The 26038-nt window shown below is 44.1% G+C and overlaps 1 protein-coding gene across 2 annotated transcripts in view; it reads left to right on the forward strand.

Moving 5' to 3' along the window:
• Positions 1–26038, forward strand: part of LOC118884388 (phospholipid-transporting ATPase IB) — a 545038-nt gene that overhangs the window by 320057 nt on the left and 198943 nt on the right. For both annotated transcript variants that reach the window (XM_036832038.1, XM_036832037.1), the window contains exons 26-27: positions 8086–8269; positions 12203–12313. In XM_036832038.1, the coding sequence (XP_036687933.1) occupies positions 8086–8269; positions 12203–12313 (295 nt within the window). The remainder of the gene's footprint in view (positions 1–8085; positions 8270–12202; positions 12314–26038) is intronic.

A 26038-nucleotide genomic window follows, 5' to 3' on the forward strand; every position in this document is an offset into this window, starting at 1 on the left:
GTATGCACTCAACCTTCAGTGTGATCAAAGGGAGGCCGCCCTATGGCTGAAACTGGCAAAATACTGGAAATGTTATCAGAACTTGTACATTTCAGCCGTACCAAAATAAGTAATGCCATTGGTATATCTGGGCCCTTAGATTCGTTTCTCAGCACATCCAGTGGCATGTTGGCCTGTATTTCAATAGGGTTGGCTGAATCACATCAGGGTTCATCGTTATTTCATGCAGATATTTATCACCAATAATGAGATACAGGCCATCATTTCATTCAATCAGCAAGTTCAGTGCTTACTCTACTAACCACTGAGTTGAATAGTTACTAACAGGGCAAAGGTACTGAGGTATTCGAGATTGCGATAGAGCGTGATTTCAGACTTAAATCCTTGTGCAAAGAGCAAATACACGGTGAGGTGCTTAAATAGAAAGACTTTGGAGGATTTGTGCCACCCGGCATCCCAAGACCATCTGTAAAGACTGGGTAAGCCGGTGTCTGCTACGCCTTCAAAGTGCTTATGCAAGATGATACTCAGGGACTCACTGTTGGCTTATAATAGTCAAAGCATCATGATTGAGAGAGGCCGGGGAAAGAGAGCAGGCTTACGTGCTGGCCTTTCCCAGGAGAGCCCAATGCCAGAGAGCGTTGCCAGCCATATGTCATTAAGAGCTGTCACAAAAAGCCTGTAATAAGCTTATAATGTTTCCAAGGATATTAGTAGAAAACAGAATCAAGACCATTTGCTTGTTTGGTCAGGAAGTTTGCACACAGTGTCCATTCCTAGACCACAGGAAAAGTAGGGTGTTTTAATCTGCTTCCGAGGGTGGTAAGTTTAGATCTTATAGAGGCATCTGGTCATTTTTGGAATGCTTTCATTCACCATGTTTCTAAGTCTGTTACTTAACATGGAAGTTAACATATTTTTGTGTGAGTAGAACTATATTTTTTTCCTCTTGTTCATAGTTAACGGTTAGAGATGTAATTAGTCTTAGAATCATGATTGTGGTAGTTAGTTCCCATTGATTGAAAGTCCACTGTATGAATCGTGGATTAGCAGTGAGGTTGGGGTGAGGGGCGGGCAGGATGCGAAGGAAGGAAAGGTAAATCTAAGAGATGAACAAACACACCCCACAGAATGGATGTGGCCAATTATACTGAAAATATAGGGTTCATAGAAATAAATACACCTGTTAGAAAATTTGGGGATCAGTCCTTAAAACATTGGTGGCCCCCCCCATGTGGTCTGTCATCCTTTCTGCTCTTTTATGAGGCAACCAATGAGGTTAGAGAAGGAATAGTAACTTTAGTCCTATGGCATTTTGTAGGAAACCCCACCTTTTATATTACCAATCAGATGTGGTTTTGAAATTTTTGTTTAACTTTTATATTGGAGTATAGTTGATTTACAATGTTATGTTAGTTTCAGGTGTACAGCAAAGTGATTCACATACATATATCTATTCTTTTTCAGATTCTTTTCCCATTTAGGTTATTACAGAGTATTGAGCAGAGTTCCCTGTGCTATACAGTATGTCCTTGTTGATTATATTAGTGTGTATATGTTAATCCCAAACTCCTGATTTATCCCTCCCCCCTACCTTCCCCCTTTGGTAACCATAAGTTTGTTCTCTAAGTCTGTGAGTCTGTTTCTGTTTTGCACATAAGTTCATCTGTATCATTTTTTTAAGATTCCACATATACGTGATATATGACATTTGTCTTTCTTTGTCTGATTTCCTTCACCTAACATGATCATCTCTAGGTATATCCAGGTTGCTGCAAATGGCATTATTTCACTCAATTTCAGATGTGGTCTTGAAATTTTTAAGGATCGAGAGAAATCCCAAAGGATTGGAGGGTCTCCATAGCACCTTAGTCTTCAGAGGAAATGCTGGGGTAGGACAGAACCCTTCACTGCTGAAGCCGCCGCAGCTAGAAACCCTCATCCCTGAAAGACCCCTTGGGTGGGGTGCCACTTTCTCAAAGCCTTCACCTCGTGGACGGCATTTTTCTCTGCAAGTTTTCATGCTGCGTTTTAGAGTATGTTCTGCACTAGCCCCCATTTGTGAGGCTGCCTCTTGGTCAGGCACTGTATTCTTTACTTGTAAGTTTTTATGATGAGGGAGCACTTCGGTCTCCTCTAGAACCGTTGAGTGACTGAGTTTAAATTTCACTTCTTTGTACCCACAAATAAGCCAGCCCACAGGCTCCAGTTGGGTTCCACTAGACTCGCCCCCATCCTCCTGCTACCCATCTCCCCTGAGTCCCACCTTTGCTGCTGGGCTCCGGGGCCCATCCCAAGCTTGCCTTTTGGAGCTTCAGGCTATGGTGAAATGCACCGCAAACTGGGACACGTGGTTAAGTGTGACAGCCTTACACATCTTGGGTCAGAGCACAGATGTAGGACATTCGAGAAGAGGGTAACTGTCCAAGAAGCCTGGACCACTGGCCCTACGTAAGTACACCAAATATATCTAGAGAAAGAACACAGCGGTCAGAGGGATGTTAGTAAGGCAGCCATGGAAACATTTATTAAGCAGGTATATGATCGTTCAGTTATTTTTAGATTTTAGACTCATATGTTAGGTGTTTGTATATTACAAACTCTATATGATATTAAATTTTGTTAAACTGTATGAAATTTTTAAGGTGCTACAATGTTTAAAACATTCAGGATAACTGACTGCTTATAAGAAATGAGGTGTAATGCTTTTTTCAGTGGTTTTTTAATCAAAGAAAATCTCTTTCATGGGATAGTATCTTTAAGTTAATGGAAAAATAGAAACTTTCACAAATGAAATCATGTATGTTGGTATCTGCATCATTAAAAAAAAAAACCTAGGAAGTCTTGTATACCTTATTTTGGTTAGTATTTTTCCGTCTCACCCACATATGTGAGGCACTCGGACAGGAAGCTATTTTAAAGGAAATTCCAACCCAAATCTGTACTTACTCGTTTGGGTTTCAAAGCAAAGAACCACCTACATATGTCAAGCTTGAAAAAAAAGAGGATGAAATTCACTGTTTCTGCTAATTAATTTTGTTATTCTATGAAAATGTTACATGACTCTTGTGCTATGGAAATATAAACTTAGCTAACTAAAACGCTGAGCAAGAGAGAACTCGTTATCCTGTCCAGAACGGCGCTGGCTGCTTCAGTGTGGTCTACAGACAGCAATATCCGGGTCACCAGGAACTTGTCAAAATGCGCATTCCTGGGTCCCACCCCAGACTTCCCGAATCAGAATCTGTACTTTTACAAGCTTTCTAGGTGGTTCTGATGGTCACTTAAATATTGAGACTCAGCGATCTCGGGCAGTGGTCTTCAGACATCCATTTCAGTCATGAGGACTGTCCACATGGAATAAAGAGGTTTGGAAGTCGACTTAGTGGACGTGTGTAGTACGTCTGGTTGATTAGTAAGTGTTGCGGCCCTGGTCGAAGTTCTCTTGGGTGCCTCTGGGTGGAGAGCCTTGTAACACCCCTGGTTCATCGGAGCTCAGTTTACAAATCAGTCATGGAGATCTAGCCCCTTTTTGACAAATGGGGCAGCTGAGCTCTGAGAAGGGAAGGGATTTGGTTAAGCTTTATTTTGCAAATATCAAAATTTAGAAACTCTGGTGATATTGCAAATCCAAATTTTAAAAACTCACTCTGAGACCAGGGCTTTTGTAGATCAAGTAAATTAGTGCATGGATACTAATCTTATAAAAGTTACCAAAGGTTTTACTTAACGGTTATATTTGAAATAACTTTTAAAAGTGAGTTTTAAAATTTCAGGAATATGTGTCTCATAAAATGAGGGACTCCAGGATACTGGATATTTTTAAGTCAAAAGGAAAATTTGTTTTGTATTTTAAAATCTGTTGTGTTAGCCAAAAAAAGTGGGTAGAATACCTCTCCAGTTGATTGAAGATCTTTTTTTAAAAATTAATTAATTAATTAATTTATATATTTTTGGCTGTGTTGGGTCTTCGTTTCTGTGCGAGGGCTTTCTCCAGTTGCGGCGAGCAGGGGCCACTCTTCATCGCGGTGCGCGGGCCTCTCACTGTCGCGGCCTCTCTCGTTGCGGAGCACAGGCTCCAGACGCGCAGGCTCAGTAGTTGTGGCTCACAGGCCTAGTCGCTCCGCGGCATGTGGGATCCTCCCAGACCAGGGCTCGAACCCGTGTCCCCTGCATTGGCAGGCAGATTCTCAACCACTGCGCCACCAGGGAAGCCCGATTGAAGATCTTTGAGTTGATATTTTTATTCATAATGCACCAAAATAGGTTATACAAGTGACCCAGCACCTAGCTTGGCTCAGATATGGTCTGGAATTCTTATTATATGGGTTGAATGTATTATATGCTGGGATTACTTACTTCAGTGTGGCTTGTGATTCCAGGTCACAAATGAAGATTTAAAGAGAGCTCTTAGTGCTTCCTGGTAACTCGGTCTACTAAAATACCACGTATGGCTTCAGCGTAGTGAAGCCTATTCAGTTCTGTAAAAATTAGCTGTTTGACATCTGTTTTGAACCCCTCGTGTGTGTTAGAATTATGTTTTCTCAAGGCATTACAGCTGAGGGCGTAATAAATCGTGGATGAGAACTTCATGCTTCCAAAACACTGGGATATGACTTGGTTTATATACCCCAGTCAGGGTTTCTCTTTACTCTTTGCTTTTTGGGAAAAGGCAGCTTTTGGATTTGCATCGATTTTACTTTAAGCCATCAGAATTAGGACTTCACTGGACCTACCTGAGATACGGATCTCAGAGAGGCAAGCGCAGTGAGCGTGTTGGACTTGCTACTGTCTCACGTTGGTTGGCTTACTGCTAACACCCCAAAAAGAAAAGCGACAGCTGCAACCTCGGATTTTCTCAGCACCTTCCCTGGTCCACCACCTCGGCCCTTCAACCTCCCCAAACACCATATTCGCATGGCTGAGCGTCTGCCCCTGGGCTCCCTTCTCTCCAGACCACACCTGGTCACCTCGCTTGGTCGCCTGGGTGGCACATAGGCTCTCAAGGAGCTGCAGCCTCAGGCCGGTCCAGTGCTGTTGAAAGGTCTGTTCACGCTCCCTCGTGACGTCTTTGTGGAAGCAGAAGAAGAGGTCAAGGTGGAATGATGGCACTGTTAGGGGAAGTTCTGTTGGATTGGCCAAAAAGTTCGTTCGGTTAAGGAATGCGTTCAGTAAAGTTGGTGAAAGTGAAAAATGTCTTCTATTTTTACTTAAAACTGAATGAACTTTTTGGCCAACCCAGTACTTCAAGGAGCGGATAGTTGTCCTTGAAGAGTGACTGATGTCATCACGGAGAGACATGATGAACGCAGAGATCCCCGGAGTCCCTGCGTTCACGGTACCCTGGTGTCTTCCTTGTTGCTTTGTAAAGCCCCTAGGCCAGAAGGAAACGGAACAGTTTCTAACTATTGGGTAGGTAAAGCCAAACAGTTGAAGAAGGATTCTGTCCTAACCACTGAGCAGACGTTTGAAACAAGAATGCACAGAAATGCAGAGAGATCATACTTAATTTCTTTCATCCTTAAGCGACCGTAACCATTTCCGATGGAAAGGTGGGGGGGGGCACCTGTAGGGCACCGTTCAGCTTCTCAAACCTTGACCTGAGAGTAGATGCTGCCCCCCCTCACTTCCTGTTCCACAGTGACCTTTCCTGGGGCATTTGCTTTGCATCCCAGCAGCCATGAACACTCTGCTTCGCAAAGATAGATCGTAAAGAGGGATGTAGTGTGAGCTAATGCTGAAACTGTGAGCTCTTTCCAGCTGGTGTTTTGTACCGCCTGACAGATGCTGTGCTTCCCTTGGACATTGGTAATTACCCCTTCGGTACCCCCAGGGCGCACACACACGGTCTGGGAATCATGGGTCAGATGGCGTGCACTTCTCAGGTGTGTCCGTTTATTTTTTCCAATAACTGAGATTTTTGGGTGAGGTAGGAGACAACATTTGTTTCACACCTGCTAGTTAACATATGGCTTCACATAAATACATCACAACCATGAGGCGCGGGTGGTTATCATTTTTCCCCATTTCATTGATGCAAGACAAGGACTCGTAGAATGATTTCCCTGTTTAAATCATTAGTAGGGGGCCCAGGAAAAGGTCATGCCCAGCCATTTAAATTTGAATCCTCCGCTGTTTTCTCTGTACCACGTTTGATCTCTGCTTCTATCGAGTTCAACGATGGGACGAGAAATCACATTTGTGTAGCAAATGAGAATTACCGGCTGCGTCTGCCAATTAGAAATTTAATGAGAAAGAGGAATGTAGAGATGAGCCCTTGGATCCAGGTAGCAGTCGCATGCACTTGGAGGGGACAGACAGAGCTTACACCCCTGTATGTTAAAATTGTTTAATTGCTTTCACGTAGTGGACTAGAAGCTCAGGGATAAACAGTGACAGTTTCCAGTAATTTCCTTTCAGGCTACATTAAAGTAGGTCTGTCATCTGCTACCAGGGAGATGGTGGTCTGTTCTGTTCTGCTCTCAGCTGTCTAGAAGACCCTCCTTGGAAGCTCTTTTTAAGTTCTGCAGCTTGCCTGTTAAATGACGGATGGAGGACCCGACTGAGCCAACAGAAACCGGGCTTTAGGAGGAAAGAGGTGATCGGTGTCGTCATACTTCAGCCTTGTTAGTATCTGGAAGAGGAGTTACGTTTGTTCTGCTCTAACCCGAAGGACACGATTAGGACTTTTAACTATGCTTATCAACAACAAAAAAGCAGTAATAATTTTCAGTGGTTGCAACTTCCCCAAGGAGGCAGTAAATTCCAACCCATCATTGAAAATACCTGTGGAAATGATGCAAGAGAGAGTAGGTCACACGACATGGTTCCTACAGCCCTTTTGACACTTAGATTCTGTTTTTCCAACTTGCTCGTCCTCATTTCTTTGTAACTGAGCAAAGGCTTCCAGAATACCTGTCTGCGAGTTCAGCTTGCTGTCTCACCAAACGCATTTCCTTCCAGGGTTGGTAAAATTGAAGTTTTCTGTTGGAAACAGGTATTTCTGTGGGTTGGAGGCCATATGAAAATGCTACTGAGAGAGTCTTTGAGGGTCCCTTCTAGCTTGTAAGTGCAGTCCATACGTAAGTGTGGAGGTCCATCTCCGGGAAGCTCAGAATGGTCTTTTGCTCTGTGTGTGTGTGTGTGTGTGTGTGAGTGGTTTAGGGATTTATCTGTACATTTCACAGATCAAATATCAGCTTACCAATTTAAAATGTAGAATAGGTCAGTCCTGATGTACTAGTGGTTTTATCATGTTGTTTTATTATCTGGTCTTATACTCTGAACAAACACTTCCTCATAATTAACATTGCTGTGCTTTGGACGCCGTAGGTTTATACTGGCTCTTCTTCCCAGGGGGGCTTATGGAAAATAGCCCAGCTTCGTTGATTCTCTGTGGAAACAACCCCTCTTAGGTACTGGCTACTTTACCTTCTCCTTTGGGGCCGTGCTTGTGCGCAGTTCAGTTTTTATAGACCTACTGCCCTGGGGCTCCTCTTCTTCGACCCTCTGCCTTGACTGCCCTTCAAACGCTGCCTCTATCTCTGGGGTAGGGATGGAGGAGTCTTTCTTCTTTCCTCTCACACACTATTCCTCTTTCTGCACTTCTCAAGCCCTGCCAATTTTCGTTCCCTTCTCTGAAAGCAGGTTTTATAGAAAATTCCCTTGCCAGCCCTGGATTATGTATGGTGGACGGCAAAGCCAAACTGGGGTCTGTGCTAGTTTTCTGATTTATCGGGAAGACATATCCTAAGGCCTCTGTAACCAGCTTAGCTGCCTTGCTCATTCGGGAGGGCACACGTGCCCAGGAGGAGTTTGCATGTACGGCTCCCGCTGAGCGGCGTGATTACCAACGGGCTGTGCTTTAAGTTAGTTTGAGTTGTGTATTTCATCTGTGAAGTTGGCAAATACTTGAAAGCCACAAGCTACTGTTTTCTGAAAGCTTCTTTGCACATGAGCCTAAAACGTCTGTATTGAATTTGGAAATTGTCCAATAACTGCCCTTTTAATGCAGCGAAATGTAGATTACAGCTGTTTCCTCTGGACATACGCATGGAGTCATAACTCCTCTCTCTTCTCCTCCAGAGTGTCCCCTCTGCAGAAGTCGGAGATAGTGGAGGTGGTGAAGAAGCGGGTGAAGGCCATCACCCTGGCCATCGGGGACGGTGCCAATGACGTCGGGATGATCCAGACGGCCCACGTGGGTGTGGGCATCAGTGGCAACGAGGGCATGCAGGCCACCAACAACTCGGATTACGCCATCGCACAGGTCAGTGGTGTGGTCGACCCGCCGTCCCGTCTTGTCGACAGGGTCCGCTGGGCATGAAGGCCTGGCTGGCGCTTGACCTTCAGTCCAGCCCTAGACCTCTGCCACCCCTTTGGAAGCCGCATGGAGGAGAAACCACCAGTGTATTTGGGTTTCTCTGTTGCCTCGATCTTGTGCAGTTACGAGGCCCTGTCCTGCGGTTTGGGTTTCCTTTCCAGCTGTGGGGCAGGCTGGGCTTTCTGTTGTCCAGGTGAGATGTCATTCCTGATAGATGGGTCTCAGTGATTTTATAATAATAATCTCTTTCCCTCAACTCTGCATCTCCTGCATGTCCCGTGCCCAAGGATGGCTGTGCTCATAGCATCCGTTCTCTGCAATTCCTATCCTGATCTCCCCTCTTCCAGAAGGTGCTGGAACCCTCTCTCATCAGCTGTTTAAGGTCAGGGGGAGTCAGGGATTCACAACCGCCGCCCTCCGGGGCTGTGTCCAGGGCTGTCCAGGACCACTGCTGTCAGGTGAAGTGCCCGGAGCATGAGCCCTGGGTTTGGGCGGCAGTTGCCCTGCGGTCAGCAGCACAAAGCCTCTGGCAGTTCGGCCACATCTAGCCCGTTCCTCTCTGGACCGTACGTTTCAGCAGAGGCTCCTGACATCCTTAGTACTTCCTGTCCCGGCAGCCCTGAGGCTGAAAGAAATGTCCACTCCACAGTGACAGCCCAGAAGTGAAGGAAAATAGCCAACCTCCTGATCCCTGGGGTGCATATCTAGACCGTTGATGCTGCTTGACCATCCGGAAAATCTAGACATCGCGGAGAGCACAGACTGTTTCCTCCTGTCTCTGGGTCACAGTGTGCTGGGATTCAATGCCTGCTCGTTGGCTAGAGTTCCCTCGTATTCCTCCACTGTTCAGTCTTCTGAAGAATGTGTTAACCTAATCACGCGAACACAGTAAGAATGGCTGTTTCCTCCTTCAAGCTGAAATATGGGGCTGCATCTGAAACGTGGAGGAGCTTGCTGCAAGCTGGTCCTCTGCGGCTTTGGGAGCTCCACCTCCCGGAGGGGGGCCGTGCCTTAGATCCCATCTCCAATTCCCTCCCAGCTGGTGGTTGTACAAACACAGGGAAGAACTGCAGGATCCTCATGGCTCCGAAAAGGGCATGAAATCAGCCTTGTTCCTTTGTTGCTTTCAAGTAAATCCTCAAGATGATCGCTGAAGTCGGTAGGAAGAATGAATTCCGATTTTACAGGTGGGGAAACCAGGGCTCCTTCACAATAGGTGACCTGCCATGGGTCTCAGCCCCCAGGGTCAGAGAACAGCGGGCCTGCACGTGACCTTGGGGGACCAGCCCCGCACACCTGCCCAGTTACTTTCCCGAGTCAACTACTCCAAGGCCTGTGGGGCTCATGCTTCCTGTAGTCTGTCAGCAACTGTAGATGTTATACACCCCAGCATTATTAAATACTTGAGTTATAGCATCATCTGGCTGGCAGGGATCTTTAGAGATTTCCTAGGAGCTCCAGGCAAATATTTGCCTGTCTTTTTCCTTCAAATGTCTAGGGAAGGGAGATTCCATGACGTGCTTTATTGAAACTGTACTAATAGGATGTGGGATCTGGAGCAATTGGTCTCTTCAGATTATTAAAGGCCAATCAAAATTAAAAGCAAATCAAAATCAAGGAAGGGCCGAGAGGGGAGCAGGACTTTGTCACTCTAGTTAGGGGTTTTCTTGCCCGTCCAGCATAAGTCATCTCTGCCAGAGGAGCTGACGGGTGGCCCCATATGACTGCCATCCTACCTGCCCGCCGTCCTGTTCACGCTTAGGCAGAGATCCCGTTATTCTGGGGCTGCGTTCTCCTTGCCCTACACCCTCTCCACCCGACAGTATGCTTCCTCTGCCTTAATTACGAGGTAGGAAATGCCACAATTTGCTGAATTCCTTTAGCTGAAGTTAATAAAATAATCAATGTCTTTGGTTGAAGTTAACGCCTTGCCCTTGATCTGTTTATTTTCACGTGGACGAATACATTTTTGATTGGGTTTTCGAGAACGTGCCCTGGAGAGTCGTTCCGGAAGGGAAGAAGTTAGCTCAAAGACTTGTCCTTGGGAAAATGATGAAGTCGGCAAGGCTCTGGTTCTATTTCTTCCCCACTGGCCCGTGCTTCTGTCCGCAGGAGCGGCCCTGGGACTGCCGGCCGGCGCCTGTCTTGCTTCTTTGCTGTGCGTGGGCCGCCCGTGTAGTGCCGAGTCTCCAGCCCTCTGCTGCCTGCTCTCCTCGGGAGAGGGTCATTTGTGCCCCCCGCCTTCTTAATGTTTTTTGAGAGACCTCATGAAAACAGCATTTCGATTTAGGATCTGTTTTTTTTTTTTTTTTTTCTGAAAAGAAATCACTGTAGCGCCAAGCCAGCGCCTTCTGGATGATTCCAGCAGATGTTCTCTGTACCCATTGAAGGCTGAACACCAGGGGGTCCAGGTCAAATGCAAACTTCCTTTTTATTTGTTTCGCTAGTTATTTTATGATTCCCCGTTCCCCTCTGGAATCCTTGATGAGCCTTTATGGAGAGTTTTATTTTTCCATATGTACCTACTCCTCCCATTTTGGGGTCTCATTCAGCTTTTCGAGCAGCACGTAGATGAGACATCTGCCTTCCCCCATCTGCAGGAACTCGCCGAGATGCGATTCACGTGGGATTGAGCCCCTGTTCTTAGTGCTAATGCAAACTATTGCATGCCTTCCTCTTGAAAAAGTATTTTTAAAAAGATGCTATATTTTCAGGCAGCCTTTCTTTTCTACAGATAGTTCAATATAATCTCAAAAGTCATCTGGAACGAATACGAAGTTTACAATAACAACAGGATTTCTAGTATCTGTGGATGTTCTCACTCCGACCTGGTTATCTCTCCTGGGAAAGTAAACAAGAGTTTGAGTTTGTGGACTGCCCTACGACTCAGAACAGGAGTTAAGGTTTTAGTTCAAGGCAGCCAAGGAGGGGTTCAGCACCAGGCGAGGCCAATTGAATATACTGTGAATTTAAGCAGAGCTGCACCCACAGACGGTGCATACACGCCAGAGCACGCCCAGGCTACAACCCCGAAAAACAACCCATTTCCCTCCCTCCGGCTCCTTGTTCACACTTTTTGGGGACCTTTGTGAAAGAGGACACAAAGAGCAAAGCCAGGCTAAGGGGAGGGGAGGCTGAGGAGATATGATTGGAGTGGTGACCCCCTGCCACAAGGAGGATTCAAGTATTTTATTGGAATATTGCTGAATATTTCAGACTGTGAGAGCTAAGCTGTTACATCACTCTCAACTTAGTAGCAGCTGCCTGTTGGTGTTTGTTTGGATGGATGACTGCATCGCACTCCAGCGAGAGGGGCTGTGTACTTGTCGGAGGCCACAAAAAGGGGAAGGACATGGGTATAGAAGTGGAGGGCAGAGTGTGTGTCTGCGTCTGTGAGTCTCACTGTCTTTAACCTGCAGGCTGGCAGCGGAAACAGGTCACGCATGTATGTGCATCCCTTCTTTTTACAAGGATACTGGTGCACGGGTGTCCCTGTCCCTTGTTCCTGTTGTCATCATAAAACCTGTGATTCAATAGAAGCATCTGATTCCCACTGCTCTTTTCTTCCAGTTCTGATTGGTCACCTTCTTTTAATAATTAAGATCCTAAAAAAGAAGTTGCATAAATAGATTATTCACAAGAATAGCCATTCGAAGTCCAGCTGTGTGTTTGGGGATAATAAAAATTCTGTAGATTTAAGAGGAGACTTTAGTCATTCTCACCTGGCCTGAAAGCTCTGCCTTTAGAGGGAATGATGTTCCTGGGTTACCTGCAGAATCTGAGCCCCACTCCCTACCGGTCTTCTCCTCCAGAGGACATTCTGTGATTCTCCTTCCCAAGTGATGGGCTCTCCTGGACCCTTTTTCTTTCCTTTTTCAGTTTTCCTACTTGGAGAAGCTCCTGCTGGTTCACGGCGCCTGGAGTTACAACCGGGTGACCAAGTGTATCCTGTACTGTTTCTACAAGAACGTGGTCCTCTACATCATAGAGGTGAGCAAGGGCTGCTTCTTCCTTGAAGAGGACAGCCTTTAGGTAATTAGATCATTTCAAGGAAGGATTTTGTTCAGGGAAAAGTACAAAGATACTCCTCTGATGTATCGAGACCTGTGACAGACACAGCCTCTTTGAAACCAGGGACACCTTCCAGGTCCAGGTTCTCGGGATCAAAAGCCAGGAGTCCTGGGATGCCTTCTCCACACTGCATGCCCTCCTCCCTCTCCCCAACGGACAGACGGACAGGGGAAGGTCCTCCTCTGCGTGTCCCTCCTGCTGTCACTCATACCCTCCTCCTCCAGGTGGCCAGAGCTTGGGCAGCAGACGGTGGCTCCTTTCTTGGTGGGCACGGAGACATTCCTAGGCAACCCATCTGTTTTTATCTTTACTCGAATGAAAGGGTTTCTGGCTGGATGTCTCATGGAATCTGCCGGTTTCCTGAGCTTTCATTTATTGCTTCTGGGATATTTGGATGCTGCCACTTCAGCAGGGAGGATGTGGGATTGAGTGGGAGGAAGCCAGGAATGTAATTAAAAATCTCTCAATGAACTCATTGAGTTGTCAGCCTGTTTTTCAAGATGCTGATTCAGTTGTAAGTGAAATAAATGTGCTGTCTGGAGGAACTAGCAGGGTGGATGGGGCGGGCTGAGGGACAAGTGGAAAAGGCGCTTCATGTTTGGTCCCGGGGGGACCACCAGCCACCTCGTTCCTCCTTTTGAAGAATAGCTTTGCTATAAAGGCGTGGCCGTCATGACTAAGAGATTTCCAGACATGTTTCCGAAAGAGGAAGCAGGCAGTCACTCTATGGGAAAATAGAAAAGCAATGGTCACTGTGTGTGGTGCTAATATCTCCTTCTATTGTGGGTTATTTTGTGTCTGATTTCTCAACTCTTGGCAGAAATAATAACTGAGGCATATATCCACTTTTTCTGATGTGGTCCCTTAAAATCCTCAACTCAGATCATTGAACAGGTGGTTTGCTCATGGAACTGTGATTAACCATTTCTTTACCAAATTGTCTATTCCTTCCAGTTGAATATGCAGGTCAGACCTAGAGGTTCACTTCACTCACTCTCTAACTAAACTCCTACCAAGTAATTTTCCCAAGTTGCGCAGGTTGTGCACTGCACAAGGCTGCCCAGCCAAAGCGGTCAATAGGGCTGAAACATAGGAACACCTAGAAAAAGAGATGCATTTTTCTAATCTGCACAAAGGGCAGCCCCCTTGCCTTGTCTGTTCGCCTTGTGCTGCCGTGTTCACCTCAACCCACTCCGAGTAAGAACTTTGCGATGTTACACGTAATGGACTTTGTGGTTTCTGTCTTCTTTCTGTCCACATTTTTACAATTCCCTTTAGGCGCTTAAAGATGTTTGCCTCCCACCCCGGGGCATTTTTTGCGTCTGTGATAGGAGTCACTCCTGAATGTCACTTGGGGTCGTAGATAATTAGTGCTGTGGACTGAAGTGACGAGCATTGGAGTCCCTGTCCCACATGGCAGCCCAACTTTCACGGGCTTTTTCATCTCCTGGAGGTGCTGGCTTCAGAAGATTTCTCAATAATCTGGTTTTCCTCACAATCAGCACATTACAGATAGTCTAGACTTCTTATCAAGACATTCTCCATGAAGCCCCAACCCTTGAGCTTTCCAGAGCTTCCTTGGGGGCCCTTCTTAGTCATTTACACCTACTATCTTGCCTTTTTCCTTTTCTTAAAAAAAAACTTCAAGTGGGCTGAGGCTGCGACGAGTACAGTTTCAGTCTGTCTGAAAAATGCTGTTTGGAACGTTTTCAATTCTGAAAGTGCTGGGCGAGTTCCTTACATTAGTATTTCAGTTGTGGCCAAGCAACAGGGATTAAATGGTCTTTTCTAAACAGCCTTTTAAACATTCTTTACAAGATGAAAAATGAATGAATGAATGAATGAATAAATAAAATGTCTCCACTGATTCATGCCCAATTTTCTCCTTAGTATTTCTGGGCGATCTTAATTTTATTTATTATTTATTTGTTTCTTTGTTTATATTTTTTGGGGGGGGTGTTTCAATTTTGTTTTATTTTTTTTTTAACATCTTTATTGGAGTATAATTGCTTTACAATGGTGTGTTAGTTTCTGCTTTATAACAAAGTGAATCAGCTATACATATATCTCCATATCTCCTCCCTCTTGCGTCTCCCTCCCACCCTCCCTATCCCACCCCTCTAGGTGGTCACAAAGCACCGAGCTGATCTCCCTGTGCTGTGCGGCTGCTTCCCACTAGCTATCTATTTTACGTTTGGTAGTGTATACATGTCCATGCCAGTCTCTCACTTTCTCACAGCTTACCCTTCCCCCTCCCCCATCCTCAAGTCCATTCTCTACAAATAACTCAATTTCGTTTCTTTTTATGGCTGAGTAATATTCAAATTAATATTCAAATTTCAAATATTCAAATAGTATTCAAGTAATATTCAAATTTATAACTACAAATAACTCAATTTCGTTTCTTTTTATGGCTGAGTAATATTCCATTGTATATATGTGCCACATCTTCTTTATCCATTCATCTGTTGATGGATACTTAGGTTGCTTCCATGTCCTGGCTATTGTAAATAGAGCTGCAATGAACATTTTGGTACATGACTCTTTTTGAATTACGGTTTTCTCAGGGTATATGCCCAGTAGTGGGATTGATGGGTCGTATGGTAGTTCTATTTTTAGTTTTTTAAGGAACCTCCATACTGTTCTCCATAGTGGCTGTCTCAATTTACATTCCCACCAACAGTGCAAGAGGGTTCCCTTTTCTCCACACCCTCTCCAGCATTTATTGTTTGTAGGTTTTTTGATGATGGCCATTCTGACTGGTGTGAGGTGATACCTCATTGTAGTTTTGATTTGCATTTCTCTAATGATTAGTGAGGTTGAGCATCCTTTCATATGTTTGCTGGCAATCTGTATATCTTCTTTGGAGAAATGTCTATTTAGGTCTTCTGCCCAATTTTGGATTGGGTTGTTTTTTTTTTTGATATTGAGCTGCATGAGCCTCTTGTAAATTTTGGAGATTAATCCTTTGTCAGTTGCTTCATTTGCAAATATTTTCTCCCATTCTGAGGGTTGTCTTTTCATCTTGTTTATGGTTTCCTTTGCTGTGCAAAAGCATTTAAGTTTCATCAGATCCCATTTGTTTATTTTTGTTCTTATTTCCATTTCTCTAGGAGGTGGGTCAAAAAGGATCTTGCTGTGATTTATGTCATAGAGTGTTCTGCCTATGTTTTCCTCTAATAGTTTTATAGTGTCTGGCCTTACATTTAGGTCTTTAATCCATTTTGAGGTTTTTTTGGTGTATGGTTAGGGAGTGTTCTGATTTCATTCTTTTACATGTAGCTGTCCAGTTTTCCCAGCACCACTTATTGAAGAGGCTGTCTTTTCTCCATTGTATATTCTTGCCTCCTTTGTCAAAAATAAGGTGACCATATGTGCATGGGTTTATCTCTGGGCTTTCTATCCTGTTCCATTGATCTGTATTTCTGTTTCTGTGCCAGTACCATACTGTCTTGATTACTGTAGCTTTTGTAGTATAGTCTGAAGTCAGGGAACCTGATTCCTTCAGCTCCGTTTTTCTTTCTCCAGATTGCTTTGGCTATTCAGGGTCTTTTGTGTTTCCATACAAATTGTGAAATTTTTTGTTGTAGTTCTTTGAAAAATGCCATTGGTAGTTTGATAGGGATTGCATTGAATCTGTAGATTGCTTTGGGTAGTATAGTCATTTTCACCATGTTGATTCTTCCAATCCGAAAACATGGTATATCTCTCCATCTGTTTGTATCATCTTTAATTTCTTTCATCAGAGTCTTATAGTTTTCTGCATACAGGTCTTTTGTCTCCTTAGGTAGGTTTGTTCCTAGGTATTTTATTCTTTTTGTTGCAGTGGTAAATGGGAGTGTTTCCTTAATTTCTCTTTCAGATTTTTCATCATTAGTGTATAGGAATGCAAGAGATTGCTGTGCATTAATTCTGTATCCTACTACTTCACCAAATTCATTTATTAGCTCTAGTAGTTTTCTGGTGGCATCTTTAGGATTCTCTATGTATAGTATCATGTCCTCTGCAAACAGTGACAGCTTTACTTCTTCTTTTCCAATTTGGATTCCTTTTATTTCTTTTTCTTCTCTGATTGCTGTGGCTAAAACTTCCAAAACTATGTTGAAAATAGTGGTGAGAGTGGGCAACCTTGTCTTGTTCCTGATATTAGTGGACATGGTTTCAGTTTTTCAACATTGAGAATGATGTTGGCTGTGGGTTTGTCATATGTCGCCTTTATTATGTAGAGGTAAGTTCCCTCTATGCCTACTTTCTGGAGGGTTTTTAACATAAATGGTGTTGAATTTTGTTGAAAGCTTTTTCTGCATCTATTGATATGATCATATGGTTTTTAATCCTTCAATTTGTTAATATGGTTTATCACATTGATTGATTTGCATATATTGAAGAATCCTTGCATTCCTGGGATAAACCCCACTTAATCATGGTGTATGATCCTTTTAATGTGCTGTTGGATTCTGTTTGCTAGGATTTGTTTGAGGAATTTTACATCTATGTTCATCAGTGATATTGGCCTGTAGTTTTCTTTCTTTGTGACATCTTTGTCTGGTTTTGGTATCAGGGTGATGGTGGCCTTGTAGAATGAGTTTGGTAGTGTTCCTCCCTCTGCTATATTTTGGAGGAGTTTGAGAAGGATAGGTGTTAGCTCTTCTCTAAATGTTTGATACAATTTGCCTGTGAAGCCATCTGGTCCTGGGCATTTGTTTGCTGGACGATTTTTAATCACAGTTTCAATTTCAGTGCTTGTGATTGGTCTGCTTATATTTTCTGTTTATCCTGGTTCAGTCTCGGAAAGTTGTGCTTTTCTAAGAATTTGTCCATTTCTTCCAGGTTGTCCATTTTATTGCCATAGAGTTGTTTGTAGTAATCTCTCATGATCCGTTGTATTTCTGCAGTGTCAGTTGTTACTTCTCCTTTTTCATTTCTAAGTCTATTGATTTGAGTCTTCTGCCTTTTTTCTTGATGAGTCTGGCTAATGGTTTATCAATTTTGTTTATCTTCTCAAAGAACCAGCTTTTAGTTTTATTGATCTTTGCTATTGTTTCCTTCATTTCTTTTTCATTGATTTCTGATCTGATCTTTATGATTTCTTTCCTTATGCTAACTTTGGGGGGTTTTTTGTTCTTCTTTCTCTAATTGCTTTAGGTGTACGTTTAGGTTGTTTATTTGAGATGTTTCTTGTTTCTTGAGGGAGGATTGTATTGCTATAAACTTCCCTCTTAGAACTGCTTTTGCTGCATCCCATAGGTTTTGGGTCATTGTGTTTTCATTGTCATTTGTTTCTAGGTATTTTTTGATTTCCTCTTTGATTCTTCAGTGATCTCTTGGTTATTAAGTAGTGTATTCTTTAGCCTCCATGTGTTTGTGTTTTTTACAGATATTTTCCTGTAATTGATATCTAGTCTCATAACGTTGTGGTTGGAAAAGATACTTGATACGATTTCAATTTTCTTAGATTTACCAAGGCTTGATTTGTGACCCAAGATATGATCTATCCTGGAGAATGTTCCAGGAGCACTTGAGAAGAAGGTGTATTCTGTTGTTTTTGGATGGAATGTCTTATAAATATCAATTAAGTCCATCCTGTTTAATGTATCATTTAAAGCTTGTGTTTCCTTATTTATATTCTGTTTGGATGATCTGTCCATTGGTGAAAGTGGGGTGTTAAAGTCCACTACTGTGATCGTGTTACTGTCGATCTCCCCTTTTATGGCTGTTAGCATTTTCCTTCTGTATTGAGGTGCTCCTATGTTGGGTGCATAAATATTTACAATTGTTATATCTTCTTCTTGGATTGATCTCTTGATCATTATGTAGTGTCCTTCTTTGTCTCTTGTAATATTCTTTGTTTTATAGTCTATTTTGTCTGATATGAGAATTGCTACTCTAGCTTTCTTTTGCTTTCCATTTGCATGGAATATCTTTTTCCATCCCCTCACTTTCAGTCTGTATGTGTCCCTAGGTCTGAAGTGGGTCTCTTGTACACAACATATATACGGGTCTTGTTTTTGTATCCATTCAGCCAGTCTGTGTCTTTTCGTTGGAGCATTTAATCCATTTACATTTAAGGTAGTTATCGATATGTATGTTCCTATTACCATTTTCTTAATTGTTTGAAGTTTGTTATTGTAGGTCTTTTCCTTCTCTTGTGTTTCCTGCCTAGAAAAGTTCCTTTAGCCTTTGTTGTAAAGCTGGTTTGGTGGTGCTGAATTCTCTTAGCTTTTCTTGTCTGTAAAGGTTTTAATTTCTCCTTCGAATCTGAATGGGATCCTTGTCAGGTAGAGTAATCTTGGTTGTAGGTTTTTCCCTTTCAACACTTTAAATATGTCCTGCCACTCCCTTCTGGCTTGCAGAGTTTCTGCTGAAAGATCAGCTGTTAACCTTATGGGGATTCCCTTGTATGTTATTTGTTGTTTTTCCCTTGCTGCTTTTAATATTTTTTCTTTGTATTTAATTTTTATAGTTTGATTAATGTGTCTTGGCATGTTTCTCCTTGGATTTATCCTGTATGGGACTCTCTGTGCTTCCTGAACTTGATTAACTATTTCCTTTCCCATGTTTGGGAAGTTTTCAACTATAATCTCTTCAAATATTTTCTCAGTCCCTTTCTTTTTCTCTTCTTCTTCTGGGACCCCTATAATTCGAATGTTGGTGCATTTAATGTTGTCCCAGAGGTCTCTGAGACTGTCCTCAATTCTTTTCCTTCTTTTTTCTTTATTCTGCTCTGCAGTAATTATTTCCACTATTTTATCTTCCAGGTCACTTATCTGTTCTTCTGCCTCAGTTATTCTCCTATTGATTCTTTCTAGAGAATTTTTAATTTCATTTGTTCTGTTGTTCATCATAGTTTGTTTGCTCTTTAGTTCTTCTAAGTTCTTGTTAAATGTTTCTTGTATTTTCTCCATTCAATTTCCAAGATTTTGGGTCATCTTTACTATCATTACTCTGAATTCTTTTTCAGGTAGACTGCCTATTTCCTCTTCATTTGTTTGGTCTGGTGGGTTTTTACCTTTCTCCTTCATCTGGTGTGTGTCTCTGTCTTCTCATTTTGCTTAACTTACTGTGTTTGTGGTCTCCTTTTCACAGGCTGCAGGTTTGCAGTTCCCGTTGTTTTTGGTGTCTGCCCCCAGTGGCTAAGGTTGGTTCAGTGGGTTGTGTAGGCTTCCTGGTGGAGGGGACTGGTGCCTGTGTTCTGGTGGATGAGGCTGAATCTTGTCTTTCTGGTGGGCCGGACTGCATCCGGTGGTGTGTTTTGAGGTGTCAGTGAACTTAGTATGATTTTAGGCAGCCTCTCTGCTAATGGGCAGTATTGTGTTCCTGCCTTGCTAGTAGTTTGGCATAAGGTGTTCAGCACTGTAGCTTGCTGGTCGTTGAGTGGATCTGGGTCTTAGTGTTGAGATGGAGATCTCTGGCATAGCTTTCACCATTTGATATTGCATGGAGCTGGGACGTCTCTGGTGGACCAATATCCTGAACTCCGCTCTCCCACCTCAGAGGCTCAAGCCTGACACCCGGCCGGAGCACCAAGACCCTGTCAGCCACACGGCCAATGTCATGTGGATTGTGGAGGGTCTGGCCCTGTGATCCAGTTGTTTATATTCTCACTCCAGCTGCTTATCCAGCAGAGCCTTCTCCCTGCTTGGCACTTTTGTGGTCGTGCTGCCTTTCTGAGGCTCAGCTGGTATCACGTGCAGATTCCCCAGGTCATGTACATCTCTGATATTAACCTAAGCTTTACTGCCAAGTCTCCAGAAATCTCCGAAAATAACTAGCTTTTTACAACAGCCATTACCGCCAGGCTTCTTCTCTTCTCTCTTCGGTGGAGGCTTCCTGATCTTAATTTTAAAACCAAGAAACAGAATCCTTGGCTGAGTGCAGACAGTTCGAGCATTCTCTCAGACAGCCTCTGCCGTTGCCGAATAACCTCTGTGGCATCAGCGTGTGCACTTCAAGTAGAATTCGAACATGGGAAAGTACTGCTTGTACGCTGTTTTAGTGTGTTTTGAGCTGAAAGATCAAAGATTGTTGTAATTTGATTTGCTCATTTGCAGTGAATAGTGTTACGTTCTAAGGGTTATCTTGTAGTTAATTACTTATGTGAGAATAAATTAAGTATATTATGTGTTTTTCTGAACTGGTTTTGTTGTAACTCAAGGAGAAGCCCTTTGTGATAGCCAGGACGTTCTCATCTCAGACACCCTCTGATATTCTTAACTAGCAGTCATTTAAGAATACAAACTTAAAATAATATGCCAGCTGAAAAAGGTATCACGTGTGCATACATACGTGTATATAGTCTTAGCCATTATCATGAGGCTCAGTATATGATTTGAATTAGCAGTAAAGATGATACGGAGAAACTAGAGCCTATGATGTAATACTGTCCACGCACTTGGTGTACTAACCTATAGAACCGGATTTCTCTAGAGAGGGAATGCATGGTGATACTCTCACTGCAATACAAGTCTCAGTCTGAAAGTCCTTCCACCCCCAACTCCCTTATGTGTATTCTTTTCTGACTTTTCTCTCTGTGTTTATAGAGATGTTTACATATACAGACAAATCAGTGTTTTACACACACGTCATCCTGTTTTGTAATACGTCCTGTAGCTCCTGTTCTATTTACAGTGTATTTTGGAATCATTTCCCATCACTACATAGAGATCCATCACCTGGTGTTTCACACCGTGGTGTCCTACGACCTGTTCAGCCCTTCCTGTGTTGATAAACATTCAAGTCATCTCCAGCTTCACCCACAAAAAGCCTTGTGGAATTACAGCTTTCCCTCTAACCAGGCCATAAATACTCCACCAAAATGAAGTTGATCTAATTAGACCATTTTCACTGCAGTGCCTTGAACATAATACATGCTCAATTCATGTATTATTATCTGTACCATACGTTCTTTGTTGCTGACAGCTCTTACTTAATGCTTGTGTGGTGTGCCATATAAAATTTATTCAGGCCAAAGTAACCATTGGTTCGAGTGATTAAAAAATAGGAACAAAATGATAGAATCAGTGATTTCATAGTGGCCCTATTAATGGTAAAACTAAAAATATATTCCATCTTTGTTTTCCATCCTCTCTGCTGCTACCTTAATTTAGTACTTTTTACCTGGATGATAGCAGAGACCACTAGCTTTGCCCATTGAAACATCTATAATGAAGCCAGGATGAGCTTTCTGAAACATGCATCTGACCAGCTCCAGTGCCTGGCACAGTGTCTGGAGCATGGGTGCCCCAAAATGTGGGCAGTGAGTGAGCGAATGAATTCCACTACTCTCTTCAAACTCCTCAAGGGTTCCTGTGTCTTTTGATAAAATCCCATCTCTCCCTCGAGCCCCTGGTGGTCTAGACCCTGATGGTCCACACTACATCTCTCCTATTTTGTTTTTAATCAGTGTTATTGAAGTATAATGAATATACAGTAAGATATGCCATTTTTAGGTGTACAGTTCCATGAATTAAAACTGGGTTTTTATCACTAGAAACTAACTGGCAATTTTCTGTCTGCATTCCCGCAGACGATGACAAACAAGAATGTCACAGAGAGTTCTGTGGATGAACGGTGGTGATGGTTGCACAACAGTGTGAACGTACTTAATGCCACTGAATTCCACACGTAGAAATGGTTAAGATGGTAAACTCTATGTGTATTTCACCACCGGTTTTTAAAAATGCTAAAATGTTAAAAAAAAGAATGTCACAAGTGCTTGGCTGTTTTGGTCACCTTGAGGGAAACAAAAAATGCGCATCAGCTCATTGAAGGCTTGAAAGACAAACTTGGCATGTAGTTTTGCTTTGTATTAAAACCAGTTAAATGCTAAGTCTAGTGGCTGTGACCAGATGGACCGTATTTCTCAGAAGGTGAAACCTTGTTGTGAGGCTGGACTAAGAGGGGCTTTGCAAGCTGGCCAGGCGGGTGGGACTCCTTGTGTGTCTGCGTTCAGGCCAGGAAAAGGAATGAAATTAGCAAAAGCAAGGAGGTAGGGGTACCGGCGTGGCCAGAGGAGGGGCCTGAAAACCAGACAGGAGCTTTGTTGCTTTTGGAGACTGGGATCCCTTTTTCATTCTGGAATAGGCAAGTTCCATAGTAAAAGCAATTTCAGAAAATGTGTCTTTCAATACGTCGGGCACATGGTAAGCAGAGACCTTTAATGTAATTTTGTAGTTTTAACCTGGGGCATAAATCATGGCCATTATGATGGTGAGAAGTGGGTGGTTCCTAATACAGAGAATAACCATGACACATAGATATCGATGTGAAAAGAAAAATGGGAATTTTATACCATTTAGAGTGTCTACTTATTTTTGGCAACATATATAAGAAATTTTAATGTTTTCCTGGGGTCGTTAAACTGGTATGGGATACAGGCCAGGAGATGGGATGCATATTAGCCTAGAGGTCTGGAAATATTATCCCTGAAATAGAGATTTAAACCATCGCAATTTGGGGTCGTGGGATCCAGATGAACAAGACGGAGCTCTGGCTCTTGGGGGGGACACAGGTGAGAACTCCCCCCCCACTCAATACCATGCTGGGCGCTGGCTTCCAGGAAGATGCTTGAGGTGAGATCGATCAGAAGGGGTAGATCCTCCCTCACAGCCGGGAAGGGTAGGGGCCTCGGGTTTCCAGGATGAAATGAGTTAAGACCTGAAAGATGAGGAGGGGCTAGAAGGGAGGGTTAGGCCTGTGTACCAAGGAGAGCCCACACCTGCCTTTACCATCCCACCCGCTCTGTTTATTCCAGCTCTGTGAGGGGTGTCAGGAGTCGTGGGCAGGGTAAACAACAGGGAAAACGTGCACTTTGCTGGGGTTTTACGTTTCAGCGGGAAAGCGGCTGCAGAACTAGTTAGACGGGGGCTTAGGACCCGGCTCTCAAAGCCTAGCTGGTCACTGCTGGTCCTTAGAGCTGGGAGGTTGTTAGCAAAAGGCGAGGGGGAGGGGTGATGGGGAGCAGCCGTCAGAAAGCCGGAGAAGGCTTAGCGGTCTGGAGGGATTCCCCTACCAGATACCCGAGCACTTTGAACTTTATAAAAATCGACTCTTACTGCTTTGCACAGGTGACAATATATGCTATTTTAATGATGTTTTCGCAGCTGCTTTACCTAAGAGGATCGTTATAGAGATCCAGTATTCTGAAAAAAAGTATTTATGCATGGATGTTTTAAAAATTGAGTCTCTAACTCCATAAACTGTTTAAGCCTCCCTGGAATTCAAAAAAAAAGAAGTGCAAGTCCAGAAACAAAATTGATGCAAAGGACTCATGGGGCCCGCGCGAACTTTGAGAGCTCTGCTGGGTGCATTGTTGCAGGCGCCCACTCTTCCCCTCCACCTGGTGCTGTGGCAGAAATAAACGACTCAAACCCAGCAAGGGGTCCAGCTCATCACATCTGCGCTAAAGCTCACAGATTCCAGCTCGCTCCCCTGGCTAAAGGCCCTCCTGCTTTCAGAGATGGCACTGCACAGGGTAGTACCGGGTGCTTGTCTATTCACCAACTCAGTGGCCCAGGCAGGACTAATGACACAGCGCTCAATAAACAGGTAATCAGTTGAGCAGGTCTTCAGTAGAGGCCAGCCTCTAGGAATCTGTTGGGCTTTTGGGTTCATGGGTTTTTAATTTTATTTATTTATTTTTTGGCTGTGTTGGGTCTTTGTTGCGGTGCGCGGGCTTCTCATTGCGGTGGCTTCTCTTGTCGCGGAGCACGGGCTCTAGGCGTGCGGGCTTCAGTAGTTGTGGCTCATGGGCTCAGTAGTTGTGGCTCGCGGGCTCAGTAGTTGTGGCTCACAGGCTTAGTTGCTCCGCGGCACGTGGGATCTTCCCGGACCAGGGCTCGAACCCTTGTCCCCTGCATTGGCAGGCGGATTCTTAACCACTGCGCCACCAGGGAAGTCCCTGCACGTTGTTTTGATAATCTTTTGTGGGTCACTTGTCAATTTGAAAATTGCTTTTTCATAACACTAGCTATTAACTGGAAGCTTTACCTCCTCATTAGCCTCAGCTAATTGGTTTCCCTTATTCCTTTGAAGGTATTTATTAGTAAGGTATGCCGCTGTCCTATTTTACAGGGTATAATGCACGTGCACAGAATTAATGCTTTTTAGTGTACAGCTCTGTGAGGCCTAACAAATGCATCACCGCACTCAGATGCAGAGCAACGCCATCACTCCCCATACCTCCCCCAGCCCCCTTTGTATTGGCCGCTACCCTCACACTCAGTCCCTAGACATGACCATTCTGGCTTCCGATGCTATAGTTTTGCCTTTCTTAGAATGTTGTAGGCATGGAACTGGACGGTGTGTGGTCTTCTTATGCTGGCTTCTCCTCTCAGCGTAATGCATTTGAGAGTTGCTGAGAGTATCAGTAGTTGATTCTTTATGGCCGAGTAGTATTCCTTTATACGAATAGGGTTTCCCATGGTTGGGGAGTTCTGGAAATCCAATCCCAGTGGGTTGAGAACCAGGGACCAGGAGGTCAGTGAACTCCAGGTAATATCATAGCTTAAGGCAGGGCTGGAGTAAAGTTTGACTAGGATGACACTGGCCATAATAAAGCAAGATGACGGTAGTGGACAGGTGCGTCAGCCTGGCGATTGCCTTCTGCTTAACCCCTCCTGGGGCAGAGGAAGGCCAGGAGCCCACAGACCTGTCTTCCTGGAGCCGCGCTTCCATCCGCCGCCTGGCTGGTGTCCATCAGCCGAGGGCAGCAGCGTCACGGCCGCGGCTGGGGGCTCCCCCCGCGGGCTTTGCCTCCAGCTCAGGCCATGCAGGTTCGGGCAAGCCTCCGGGCCACTCACAGCCTCCGTGTCCTTCTCTGTAAAATGACAATAAGAAGGTACAGACATCCAGAAGTTGGTGAGGACGAAGTGGAATCACATTGGAAAGCCTTTAGCGTGGTGTCAACAATGCAGCAAGCTCTCACATCAGCCCTTAGCATCCTTTTAAGGTATTTCATATTTGACAACCTTACAGCTCTGCTGGGGTTATGGGCGTGAGGCTCTTCTCGTCCCTGCTCCCTCCCTGAACAGGAATCTAGTTTTCTAGTTCCCCCCTCTGCCAGAAGCCTTCCCGGGAGGAGGTGAATCTTCCCCTGACTGCATCTTCAGACGCTCGGCCCTGAACGTAGCTCTTCTTACGTAATCGTCAACTCTGCAACTGTGTATGATCACTGTAGAGCAGAACAACCACGATTAAATCTGTCAGGTTAACTGGAAGTTTGCCTGCTTCCTGTCTGTGCATTGCTTATAAATGATGTGCTAATAAATTAACTGTTTTCCAGTAATGTGGGCCCTTGTCCATAACTGAGAAATAATTCTTCTAACATCATCTGTGATCTTATCTTCTCCCCTGACCTAGAGCAGCATTTTCAGATTTCATTAAGTAGCCTGGACCCCTTGGTGCTCACACACTCTGCTCGAGTTACATCAGGAGCGTTTAAATGAAACATTAAGACTCGTCCCTTAAAACTTCAGCCTCTCAGCAGTCCACTCTGCTGGAATTTGCTGGAAGGAATCCACTGGAGAGTGGAGATTTGCCAGTTTCTTTCAAATCCAGGCCCTCTCGTGGTGACTGAAGGCTGCTCTCCAGGCTCTAATGGATCCAGATGCCTGTCTGCCTGCCTGCTTTAGAGGCCAAACTAGC

The sequence above is a fragment of the Balaenoptera musculus genome, chromosome 18 (assembly GCF_009873245.2).
Source record: "Balaenoptera musculus isolate JJ_BM4_2016_0621 chromosome 18, mBalMus1.pri.v3, whole genome shotgun sequence".
NCBI classification, from domain to species: Eukaryota; Metazoa; Chordata; class Mammalia; order Artiodactyla; family Balaenopteridae; genus Balaenoptera; species Balaenoptera musculus.